The sequence below is a fragment of the Lissotriton helveticus genome, chromosome 8 (genome assembly GCF_964261635.1).
Source record: "Lissotriton helveticus chromosome 8, aLisHel1.1, whole genome shotgun sequence".
Classification (NCBI taxonomy): domain Eukaryota; kingdom Metazoa; phylum Chordata; class Amphibia; order Caudata; family Salamandridae; genus Lissotriton; species Lissotriton helveticus.
The window spans coordinates 190,870,973-190,883,733 of NC_136069.1; the positions used below are offsets into that span (position 1 = coordinate 190,870,973).

The following is a 12,761-nucleotide window of genomic DNA, read 5'->3' on the forward strand; positions in this document are numbered from 1 at the left end:
AAAAGGGATTAGCAAAGAGTGCAAGGACAAATTAAGAACTACAAGGTTGAAGAAAAAGACAATGAAAAAGATATCAAGGGAGAATAAGGGAGACAGCAAGAAGAAATTAGAGATAGCAGGGCCCCAGAGGAAGAATAAGTGAAGCTTGGAGGAAAGGAGAACAAAAGATAAGATCAAGAGAGCACCGCAGGAACAAAGGAAGTGGAATGATACCAAGAGACCAACAGAGCACAATAGGAGGAAATGGAAGGAAGTCAAAGAGACGGCCATGGGCGTGGAGGAGCAAGGAAGAAAAGGAAAGAGCACAAATAACTAAAGGGCAAGTAAGAAGAGGGCAGACTACAGAATAAAAAGTCAGTAAAGTTGATCAAGGGAAGTCTATTGGGGAACACAGGATGGTAGACAGGAGTAAGCGAGCAACAAGTGGACATACAAGGGGGCACGAAGGGGACATACAAGGGGGGCACGGAGAGGACATACAAGGGAGCATTGAAGGCAGCAGGAATGACCGAGAAGGAGACACTTTTTTCACTGACATGAGTACTCGAAGTGCTAATATGGCCACAATTGGAAAAAATGTAAGTTCAAAGTCAATTTAATAAGCCCTCTGAAGGCGAGAGACTGTCACACAGTAATCAAACTAAAGTGCCCAGAACCAAGCAGTGCAAACAAAACAAGTGGGTCAGATTCAAAGAAGGGCCTTGACATGAATGACTGAAGGAACTGACGAAGGCATAAACTGATCAACACCTGGTACTGTACATGTGCTATGTTCCCAGACTTAACTCCTGATGTAGAAACTGTTAGTCCGCAGAAAAGGCAGACTGGACAAAGTATTAGGCCTATATATTGAAAATAAGTCTTCACAGTAGCAAAAGTCATGTCACACTGCATGCAGAGAAGAAATATCGGAGACCAATGTCAAGATCAAATTGACACGTTAACCAACTGTAAAAAATAAAGCAATTTGCAAAATAACACACCTAAATGTAAAAGCCAAGTTTGGTGAGCAAAAACCTTGTGCAAAAGAGTAGGTTAGCCAGGAGCTCTACTGTGACATCCAACTAAGACTGCAGTAAGAGAACCCAATGAGTAAAGGAAATAATGGACATTAGGAACCGATGCCATGGGTACCTAAAAAAGATTAAAAGTCTATTGCCGAACAGCACACTTTGACAACTGCTAAGGCACAATCACCTGCACCTATCATAATGTAGTACAAGTTCTGGAGAGTTGGGAGTTCGGATTAAGTAGAGTATTTCCTTAAGGATATTTTGTCGAAATAATCTGGTTAAAAACTCCTTTGCAGACTTTTTGCTTGTCATTGCTCTTCTTATGGCTTTTGCCAAACTTTATTGCTTGGGAAAGCTGCTGAGTGCTCCATCTAAAAAAAATTAGCTAAAAGCAAAAATAGTTATGGTCTACATAAAGCACATTGCCATAAAGTCCATGGAGCCAACTTTGTGTGTGTATATGCTCCTTCTGAGAGGGCAGAAGGGTGTCACTTACAAGGAAGCTAGCCGGCAGCCGAAGTGGGCTGACCCACTACCCCATAATGTATGCTGTATTGGTCAGAAGAAAAAAGTGAACAATTACAGACCAATGGATGAAGAGAGCTTGTGGAAAGATCCTGTAAGTATATAATACCTATCATGTTTTACATATAATGCTAGTAAAATCAAAAAGTCTTATTTAAAGCCAGACGTTAAAAGGGGAAGCCTCAAAGATTCAGGGTATTTAAAAGAAATGCTGCTGCTTGTGGACGAATCAGGTTCAAAATATTCCAAATGCTTGAGCCAAGGTGAAAACGTCACCAGAAAGGTAATATCTACTCTGATTGACTGTAAAGTTGAGGTGTGCATTAAAAAATATTGATGTTTATTGTATATTTTACGGTGTGCTTTTTTAGTGCTGTTCACGAACGTGTCAATTTCCTCGCTGGATATTTCAACGCTAATGTCCACAGATTGTGCATGCTTCTCAAAAGTGCGACCCTGGCAGGATAATTTGTTTAATACAAACTGTCCTACTGCTGACTGAAGGGCTTTCACTATACCCACATCAACTTCCAGCCTCCAGGACATTAGAAACGCCTTAGGGGTAATAGTCTTAAATGTAACTAAGCCAAGGCATGATGCAGAGAAATCTACAGATAATTCCATACCGTAAAAGAGGAAAAGGCTGACTAAGAGAAGATGCATCATTTTTAACACCCTTCCCAGTTCAATTATCTTCCAATCAAACAATTTCACGTAGGGGAAAATACATTTTTTGATTCACACAACAATGAAAAACCACAACGGAGAATGGATGAATAGAAAAGTTTTACTCAATTGGTAAAGTCTTTGTATATTGCTCAATCTTGCCATGTACAAGAGTGAAACGAAACAATGTTAAGTCAGTTAAATATTTACAACGATACCTCAATTGGTGTTTTAGAGTTATCTGTAGGTTTTAATTCACTGTTCGCGAACGGCATTCAAAACTGCATATCAAAGGAAGCATTAAGTGCTCGACTACTTTAAGAAAATTTAAATTACATTTGCTCAGACTGTAGCCAGTCCTTCATTTTCAGATACTTTTCTTGGAAGGAGCAGAAAGAAAATCTGTACAAATAACACATTACAAGCAACATAGAAAACAACACAACTGGATAAGCAGGCTGTACCGAGAATGCACAACAAAATCAGTCAAAACAGCTTACATTCCTAGGTAACAAATGTGCACCGATACCAGAGACAAGCATGCATATCTTCCCTGCATCAGAATTTTGAAGAGGATCCCGCTGTAATCATATAGACATTATTGCACTCCATAGCTGAATACAACGCCCACGTCTCTGAATTGCACTGGAATAGAAAAGAAGCAGAGAATCTGAACACATGTTGGTGGTAGCAGACAAAACGATGCAACCTCAAACATCCCTTTCCTCCTCTTCATTCAAAGCGACAGATGAACTTGGAACAGAACCTTGGAGGGAAACCAGAATCCACGCTCTCAAACTGTGGCGGTGTGAAGCTCTTGTCGAGCCACTGGAAGTAGGACAGAATGGTTTGGAATAGAACCAGATGGGAGACGTGCAACCAGGTATATAACTTGGCAGACTTCTGAAAGTTACACCTTGGCACCTTCTGCTATAATGTCAGTCTGTAGAACACCTGCATTGGTGTGCCCCAACTTTACTTGGATAACAATCCAGCGGTCCAGATGTTACTTGATGGCTCCATCTGGTTGCGACAAACCGCAAATGTTTTATATCTATTTCAGTGAAATTGTGGCCCCAACACCAGTCTGGTTCCCCGAAGATGCAGAGATTGGAGATCCATCAGTTCTAAGGCGTTTGGATTCTGGAGTCTTGCACAGCTGGTCTTCAGAAGATTTTTCTAGAAAATGAAAATAGCTTAGGTTATTAGTAATATTTTTGGTGGTGAATCCTTTTATTCTTGGAATCGACTTCTTAGACAAGCTAGTTAAAAAAGGAAAGACTTCACATTTACACTGTAAATGCAAACAAGAGGAACCCCATTCATCAAGTGAACCTGTTTTGAGACTTAGGCAGGAAACATTTCATTCACTTTTATTTCTTCCTGAAAGGGTCAAACTAATGTAACTTTCTAATACAAGGGAGCAGCCAGAAAGACTGATCTAAGAATTATTCTGCTTGAACTTTGTTGTTTAGGGCCGTCACTAAAATATTGCTTCTTACTTTGGTTTACTCCAGCTTGGATGAAATGAGCAGTGTTTAGAAGGAAAATGCTACTTATCCAGTCAGCATCTGCTTGTGGTATGTAGTGCTGTAGATTCACATGCTGTCCATCATCCTGCCATCTAGTGTAGGGCCCGGATGAGTGCAAGTTCCTTTCCTTCTAAGAAAGTCTTTGAGTCACGAGGTACTGTGACTCTTCCTCATGCTGGTAATGCAGATGGTCATCGTCTCCACTGTTAGATTGTTTTCCCACACAGCAGGTGAGGATGGAATGAGAAGCGACGTGTTGTATAGAGATATCCATGCAAAAACAGAGGAAAGTGAAATATAAATGAGGACTGTACACCTGCAGGATTCCGGAGAGGAATGTGGGCGCATGTGAATCTACAGCACTACTTGGCACAAACAGATGCTCGCTGAGTAAGTTCAAGGTATTTGTGGCTGTAGATACACATGCTGTGCATAGACTGTAAAGCAGTCCTCCCAGAAAAGTGGTGGCTTGCCTGTGGAAGCGGCAATGGTTTGAAAAAGGGTATGTAGAACTTCCTGGCCAACATTGGCTTGTTTGCAAATTAGCACATCTAGACAATAATGCTTTGTACAAGTATGTGGTGTGGACCATCTAGATGCTTTACAAATGTCAGCTATAGGAAGTTTCCCCAGGAAGTCCATAAAGGCTCCTTTTTTAGGTCTCGCCTAGACAGCGCGCAAGCACTGCTTAGAAGATGACCTCTAGGAATCACTCAGTACTTTTTTGGTAAATCATGCATGTACTGCACAGTTTCCAATGAGCACTCGTGCTTGTATGGCGTTTACCTTGCAGGAGCGAGCAGCTTCGCCATCTGTTCAGTTTCTATTTCTAAAGGCTTTGTCGCATTCACGTTGTGGCCGCCGCCCTAACCCCCCCCCCCCGCCTCCCCTCCAGTTGTCCATGTTCTCCATGCTCCCACCCCCTCCCCTCGTTTATTATTATTACTTGTATGTTCAGACTATCAAATGAAATTTCAATTTTTCTGCTTACAGCTGGTGGCAATATTGCACTGTGTTTGAGTGCACAATGTGGCGGTCTGTGGAGACGGATTAGCTTGTCGAGGAAATAGAGTTTGGCTCCCGAGAGCCCAATAATGCTTAATTGCTTAGAGGGATGGGAAAGGGTAAGTCGCTCAGGCTTGCTGAACCTGTAAAGTGTCAAACCTGTGCTTCTGAAAAACTAACAGTGACTACCACCTGTTGGGGCAGTGCCTCTGAAAGGCCGCTAGGGGCTGGACTCTGCAAGTCACTTGTCGAGCCAGTGTCGCGTCTGTATGACTAGCAGGGTCTGAGGGGTATGGAAAACTGAGGATTTGTGAGCCACGCTGCAGGCTGGCTGGCATGCAAGATCGGTACTTAGTAATTTACGGACTGGCAGAGATAGTGAGTGATATGCCATTCAGTTTCAGCTAAGTCGGGCTGGTGCAGTCAGTCAAATTACAGGGCGACCCTTCATGCCACTGACGATAACATGGGTTACTGTTAACCAACTTTTTAATACTCGTTAAGTTGCCCTGCGAATGAGAAAAGATAAGGCTGCCGCCCCAATATCAGACCTCTACTGGCTATTCACACCGCTATGTTACAGGGGTGTTGACACACCGAGGTATCAAGGGTGTTATTTTCTGTATATATGCGTCATGTTCTTGGTAGGGTAAGGGGATTCGGAGTAAGGTTCCCAGTGTTGTTTGCCGCCTGAGTTGTTTGGACTATTTGGACTTCTCTCCAACCGATATTGGTACCTGCCCACCAATTTTTGCCCCATAGGATTTCCGTGGCGTGAATCACCTTAGGCCACCCTTTACAGGATCCCTGGCACAGCAGTCTGTCAGAGACCAAAGATAACAGTCTCTGCGGCTCTGTGAGGTCCGCGCAAGTGGGCGTGCCATCCTGGAAAAGTGCAAGTGTGAAACAAGCATCTGTAAATCGATAGGTCTTGCCAAGCTGGTGCGATGGTTAGATTTTGTAAAATGTTTTGTTGCACGCATATGCTGCAAAAATAATAAGAATACAAGGATTTGTTGTGCCTGAAAGTTGTAGCTATATGCTTCCAATAAAATTTAAAAACAAACATTGGCATAGCGACTAGATCTCACCTTTGGGACCTTATAAGAATTGTTATGCAGCACAATATCCTTGGTGCAACAACATCAACTGTTGCATGGCTAAACACTTCTAAGGTCCCAAAGGCAAGACCTATTGGCTATGCCAATACTTGTTTTGAGTGGAGTGGGCTCTAGGAGGAATGGGCTAGGACCATTTAGCTTTAGCATAGCATGTCTGGATGCATTTTACAATCCATCTTGCAATGCCAGATGTAGATAGGGTCTTCCCTTTGCAGGGTTTGGAGAAAGCAACAAAAAGCTGATGTGTTTTCCTAAAGGGTTTAGTTAACCGCATGCGCGCTAGCGGTTTTCCCGCTGCGCGCTGAGATTTTAAAAACCCCGCGTTACGTGACGAGCTCAGCTCGTCATCCGCGTAGCACAGGTTACGCCGAAGGGGTTAATATAGTACAGTCAATATAGTACATGAGGGCTTGTTTAACATCTACGGTACGGAAAGCCCATTCTGCAATGAGTTGACTGAGGTGGAACTGGGAGACCACCTTGGGAGGAAATTTTGGGTTGGTGCAGAGAACAACTATCTGTGTGTACCTGGAAGAAAGGTTCTTTCAAGGTTAGTGATTTTGGAAAAGGGGGGTGGTGATGGACAGAGTTTCTGAATGATGCAGAATACTCTTACCAAGTCAATAGATCATGGTTTTAATCCATCACCGTTTTTTAGCTCACTGCACCATCCCAGCTCAGAACCTGGCTATATGCAAATTAGTCTGTTCCTGTCCCAGTGCATGATGGGAACAGGGCAAACCAAACTACCAAGCCAATTCTTATACTGGGAAGGAAACAAGCTTCTTTCAAAGTTAGTGCCTGAAGCTCATTGACATGCTTGAATTACGTGATGGCGAACAGAAATGCTACCTTCCAAGAGAGAAACTGAAGTGGGCAGGTGTAGAGGAGTTTGAACACAGGGCCCATGATTCCAAATACAATTTTAGGGTTCCATGTCAGGGTTTGTGGTATCCCGAGGAGGAATGACTCTTAAGACCCTCTATAAAGGCTTTAATGACAGGAATTCTTAAGAGGGGAATGTGTTGGCTGTTCTGAAGGTAGGCGGCTATAGCAACCAGGTGTAGTCACATGGATGGGAAAGCTAAAGCACACGTTTACAAGTGAAGTAGGTAGCAGACAAGACTGCTAGCAAGTCAATGTGTTTTGAATGACAATAGTAGACTAACCTCTTCCACTTGGCAGTGTAACAGGCGGGGATAGTAGGCCTGCGCAATTCTAAGAATGTTCATGCATTTGGGTGGAAGGTTAAGGTCCACACTTTCGAGGACTCCAGGAGCCAGATCGCAAGATAGAGAGACCTAGGGTCTGGGAGTGGCAGATTTCTCCACGATTGTGCATGAGAAGGTCTGGCCTGCTGGAGATCCTCTTGTGTGGAACTACTGAGAGTACGAGGAGGGTATTAAACAATGGTTGGTGTGCCCAGGTGCGAGCCACCAGGACGAGGGTGAGAGATGTCTGCCAAAGCCTCCGAAATGCTAACTGAAGTAGTGGGAGAGGAGGAAAAGCATAAGCAAATATGCCTGCGTAACTCATCCATACAGCATTGCCCATGGACTAAGGGCGTGGGAACCCACTGGTGCACCAAGCACTCCTGCAATGGACAAATGTGTAATCTGGCATGGGGTACTATGGTAATGCAGGAGGCAATCATGCAGAGGAGGCACATAACGGTCCTGACTGACATGGTGGCCTGGTTGAAAGCGGGATTAGTGCCAGGAAGGACTGTATCCTGGCAGCATTTGGATAAGCCACGCCAACCTGAGTTGAGGACTGTCCCAAGATAGAGTGCATCTGGAGGGGTTAGAGGTGGGATTGTGTAGTGTTGATGGCAAACACTAGTTGGTGAAGGAGTGTGTTCGCAACAATTTTGAGGGGTGGCACATTTGACAAACCATTCGCCTAGACAGGGGAACACATGAACGCCCTTGTGTGTGCAGATAAGCAGCTACTACTGTGAGGCACTTTGTGAATGCCCTGGGTGCAGTGGAGACCCCAAAAAGGAGCACCTTGAACTGGAAATGTTTTCTGCTGACGAAGAATCTGAGATACTGGAGATTTGCCAGGTGGATTGGTATGTGAAAATAAGCGTCCTTCAGGTCGAGAGCAACCATTAAGTCGCCTTGCTGTAGGTAACATCCTGAAGAGTAACCATATGCTAGTGCTCTGCAAGGTTGTATTCGTTTGGGGGCCTGAGGTCAATAATGGACAGAAGTGGACAGTCAGAGATGCTCATGGTAGGGGACGGGCTCTAGGGCTCCCTTGAGAAGCAGAGCTTGGACCTCTTCCATAAGTAGCTTTTGATGTTCTGGAGACAGTTTGTGTTTGCGAGGTGGAATAGTGGGAGGCATGGAAGTCAGCTTTAGACAATATCCATGTAGGATGATATCCAACACCCACTGGTTGGAGGTGATGTTCTGCTAAGCGGGAAAGAAACTTTGTAGGTGCCCCCTGACAGCTGTTATATGATCAGGGGAAAGTAGAGGCAAGTCAGGGTTTTGTGGGAGCCACCTTTACACCTGCCTTTCGAGTGGTTGCCTCTACAGGACCCTTGAAAATAGCCTCTGGGAAAGGACTGTAGGGCATATAGCTGGTGGTACGAGGCGGTGGCGGTACTTGAGCCTCCATTGTAGGGTGTGCAATGGAAGGAGCTCCAAGGGGCAGGTGTTTGAAGGACATCCAAGGCTTTTGAGGGGAGAGGTGTGGAGCCGCGGCCAGGGCGACTGACGCTGGAATCTGGAGATCGCGGTTCGATCACCGGCGCCAGATTAGCCCAGCACCATGTGACTCTGGGCAATAGCTTGCTTAATCTTCCTGACGGCCCCCAGCACCTGGAGACCCTAACGGGTGATTGTTTGCGCTTTACAAATGTGGATTATTATTATTTTGACATCCATTTTAGTATCTTTCTTTCCAACATCCGGTCAACCTGCAGTCCAAACAGATGCTGCCCATCAAAGGGCAGGTTGAGCAAATTTTGCTGGACTTCCAGCTTGAAACCAGAGATATAGAGCCAGACATGCCTGCGCAGAATAACTCGTGGCAACCCCCTAGCGCCCCCGCTCACCCCTCCCCTCCCCTTTTGCAGCAGTATCTGCAGCATCTAGTGCGCAGAAGATGGTGTTGGAGATCTGCTTTCCCTCAGAGACTATCTTACAACCTGTTTGCATGTGCTCCTCAGGGTGATGCTGGAGGAGCTCCTCCATTTTATTACAATAGGCACAATCAGACCTAAAAAAGTAACCCAATGGAATTTGCAATCTGCCAATGGTTGGCCAATTGCGCTGCTACCCTCTTACTTGCAGGATCTATTTGTTTACTCTCTATCTGTTGAAGGTGCATCACCAGTATCCCTCTTTTGGGCGGTAGTGACGACTACTAAAGAGCAAGGTGTTAGATGGCAACAATTGTACAGAGGGCCAGCTGGAGAAACTTGGTATTTTTTGTACACCCTGGGTGTAATGACTTGCGCAGACAGGGGCATGAAAGCTGTCTGGGTGTGATGGAACATGCCTTTAAAAATGGGGAGGTAGTGAGCGGAGCAGTGGGTGGAGGATAGACTCTCCAAAATAAAATGCTCCTCTAAAGTCTAAGTGTTGATATCTACCTTGCAGAAGGAATCTGCCCTTCTAATAAGTTAATAGTAGGAAGTGGAGTCACGTGGAGAGGAGGGACGGGCAGGGTAGGTACATGTCAGGATTTTTGTCCTCTGGTAGGTCAGCATCATGGGTGTTCCAATGATCCCCCTGTGGAGGACTGTCAAAGTTATTCTCGCCCCCTTGTCTGAAGGTGACGACCCCCAGAGGTGTATATAGAACAAGGTCACCTGGAAAACTGGTTGGGGAGGGTGAGTGCAGTGGAGCAGGATGAGGTGGTGGTGGAAGAGTGACGGGCAAAGCCTTGTCCACTTTCGTGTGCTGGTTCAGTGGAGGTGGCATTTCCAAGGCATCCTCGACTGAAGCTGCGTTTTGGATGGTTAAGCAGCAGGATCCAGGGGTAGGGGGGAGAGGGGTGGGAGAAGTATACGGCCTGTATGGGGATGTATCATTAGATGTTTCTGTCAAGCGTCAATCTCCTGCTGGAGTTTATGAAGAATCAGCTCAACAGTCCATGAGTCGTGTCCTGACTTGCTCATTGGCGCCAATGGTCTTCGCTCCAATGCCGATGGTCTCTGCTCCAATGCCGATGGTCTCTGCTCCAATGCCGAAGTTGTCGGCTCAGCTCCAAGGCAGGTGCAGCCAAAACAGTCTGCCTCAATGGTTTCTTCGGCACCGGGCTTGGCGCTGCGTCTGAAGATGGCAGTCGGTGTTCACCATGGCCCAAAGGCAGTGATGGCCGCAGTCTGTCTCTAATCCTCCAGAGGATTTGGACAACCCTTTGTAGGGGGGGGTTTTCAGTTTAGATCAGGGTCTCAGGAGGCGGGAGGAGAATCACTGTACTCACAGTTGGCTGCGCTGGTGGAAGTTCCTTGATCTTCAGATCGGAGCAGTAATCTGGGAAGAAAACCTTTTGGGGTCTGGGGTGTAGCCTCCCCTCCAACAAGACATCTCAAGACGTCGAGGAAGAAGGTCATGGAGGGTGTTCTTTGACCGGAAAGAGATGCAAGCGCTGTAAGCTACCTAGTTATGTTCAGGAGAGACAAATTACATACCTAATGAAGATTGGTCCGAGGATATTTTGCATAGCAGCTAGGACAGTAGCAAAAAGGCATCCTTTCCATCACAGTGTTGAGGGGATAAGGGGTATGCAGCCCAGAGACGGAAGGAGGTCCCAAAGCACGAAAGCCGGGTTGAAGCCAACCATAAATGTAGGGAAGAAGAACATCAATTTGAACAATTCTGATGGAGCACCACCACTACGGTGTCGAAACTAGAGCACACGTTCGAAACAGACGGCAGAAAGCAAACAATCTAACAATGGACCCAATAACCATGCGCATCACCAGTAGGAGAAGGAGTGTCAGTACCTTGTGATTCTAGGGACTCTCATAAGAACAACTTGCAAACATTGTGGAACATTAGATGGCAGGATTATGCACAGTAAGTGCCTCTACAGCCTCGTATTCCCCATACACATGTTTTAGGTGTGATCTAATGTTGTAGAAAATCTGGGAAGAAAACATTTGATCTTTTGGCAGTTAAATTTTTTCAATGACTGGTGAAATGGTTGGCTCATAAGAATCTTATAAATAAATAAATAAAATAAAGCCAAGATGGCCGCCTGGTAGGAGCTCTAGTCCGGAGCTCCTAGTGCTTGGGATCCCCTCTTGGAAATATCCCGGATAGCACCCATCCCGCCGAGCAAAACAAGTAACTGGATGCAGAACAAGTAACATGTTTAACGACAAGTAACTGGATTTTAAAGGCCCTGCAACACTCACCGGAACAGCAGCAGCGGAGCCCTGGTCGGTGGGGAGAGCTTGCTGTGGATGCGGCTGCTGCTCAGGCGCTTGACATAGGAGGAGCTGGAGTCCGGGACCATCGGAACAGCAGCGGAGCCCTGGTCGGTGGGGAGAGCCTGCTGTGGCTACGGCTGCGACTCGGGCGCTGCACATTTGAAGAGCTGGAATCCGGGATCGCCTGGAGAGGTCGGGAGGCTGAGGGACGCGAATAGGAGGAGGGCTCCCGGAAGAGCACCGGACCTGTGGGGGCGCCACTGGGGTCTCGCAACGCTGGCCTCGCCTGGAGCGCAACGTGAACGTGAGTGCTATGCTACCCACGGGAGGGACACCAACCATCTGTGCCCCCGCCCGTCACCACCGGAGCTGAGGAGGGCTCCCGTGTCTGCACCGGACCTGTGGTGGTTCCTCTGGTGAGTCTGGGGTGGCGGGTCGCGCCTAGAACAGCGCACACATCCATGGGGCACCGGCTGCGGCAGTGAGAGCGGATCTCTGGTCTGGGCTCTCCGGGGACCCGACAGCCAGAGGAGACTGTCGCCGCCGCCCCCCCCCCCCCCCCCTGCAGACATCGAGAGGGTCGGCTCCGCTGGGCATGACCGGAGCTCACCCCGGGGGTCTCCCTCTCCTAGCATCACCGGTTGCAGGCTCGAGCCGGGCGAAAGGACGGGCACCTGGAGCATCAAGGCTTGCCACGGACGGACAGGACGGCTGGATCAGACTTCTCAGCCAGGGGAGACATCGGCCATTCTCCGCACCACCCCTGCTACCGCCAGGAGTCGACGGGCACGGAGTTGCAGCCTGTGCAGGGGTGCTATGCAATGAGTGGACGCTTGAACCACTAAAAGGTGTGTACACATTAGTCCTTTACTATACTGATCATTCATGCCCTCTCTCTGCCCGGACTGATCAAGTTTTAGTTTTCTCCTAACAAGGGCATTTTCGGCGACGTGGCAGAGTCTCTTTTGTTAAAAATGGCGGGGGCTATAAACTTCAGTAATAAATCGCACCACTGCCCAGATGACCATGAAGACGCATACCAACTCGGTCAGGGGTCACCTAAACTGTGATAAGGTTCTCTCCTCCTCACCAAGCAGCAACATGGAAGCAGCAACATAGAAGTTGGACCAACTCGCCCATTAATAGAAAGGGAAACTGAACTAGCTAAATCTAGCAACAACAGACAAAGGACTTATACTCCTGCCTCCCTATTCTCTATTTTGGCGGCCATCTTAGACTAGTCCGCCACTTCGGTGGCCCTCTCAGACCAGTCACCCTCATTAACTAGCTTTCCCTTATTTCTCGTCCCTATTCTCTATGCTTTTCGTTTTATAACCTCGTGCACTTTTATTGCAGTATTATACTTCATATTATATTTAAGATTTGTCTATTGCACCTATACTGGTTCCAACATATCCTTTGTATTTTATGCCTATTTGTATGCTGTATTTTTTGGAAGCTGCACCCACCTCACTTTTATCTCTATTATGCACTGATTGCTACC

General features: G+C 46.7%; 1 protein-coding gene across 2 annotated transcripts in view; it reads right to left on the reverse strand.

Annotated features, from left to right (window-relative positions):
• Positions 1 to 2,307: 2,307 nt before the first annotated feature.
• CHAF1B (chromatin assembly factor 1 subunit B) overlaps positions 2,308 to 12,761 on the reverse strand; it is a 322,331-nt gene continuing 311,877 nt past the window's right edge. For both annotated transcript variants that reach the window (XM_078656876.1, XM_078656877.1), the window contains exon 14: positions 2,308 to 3,383. In XM_078656876.1, coding sequence (XP_078513002.1) covers positions 3,259 to 3,383 — 125 coding nt within the window. In that variant the 3' untranslated portion in view covers positions 2,308 to 3,258. The remainder of the gene's footprint in view (positions 3,384 to 12,761) is intronic.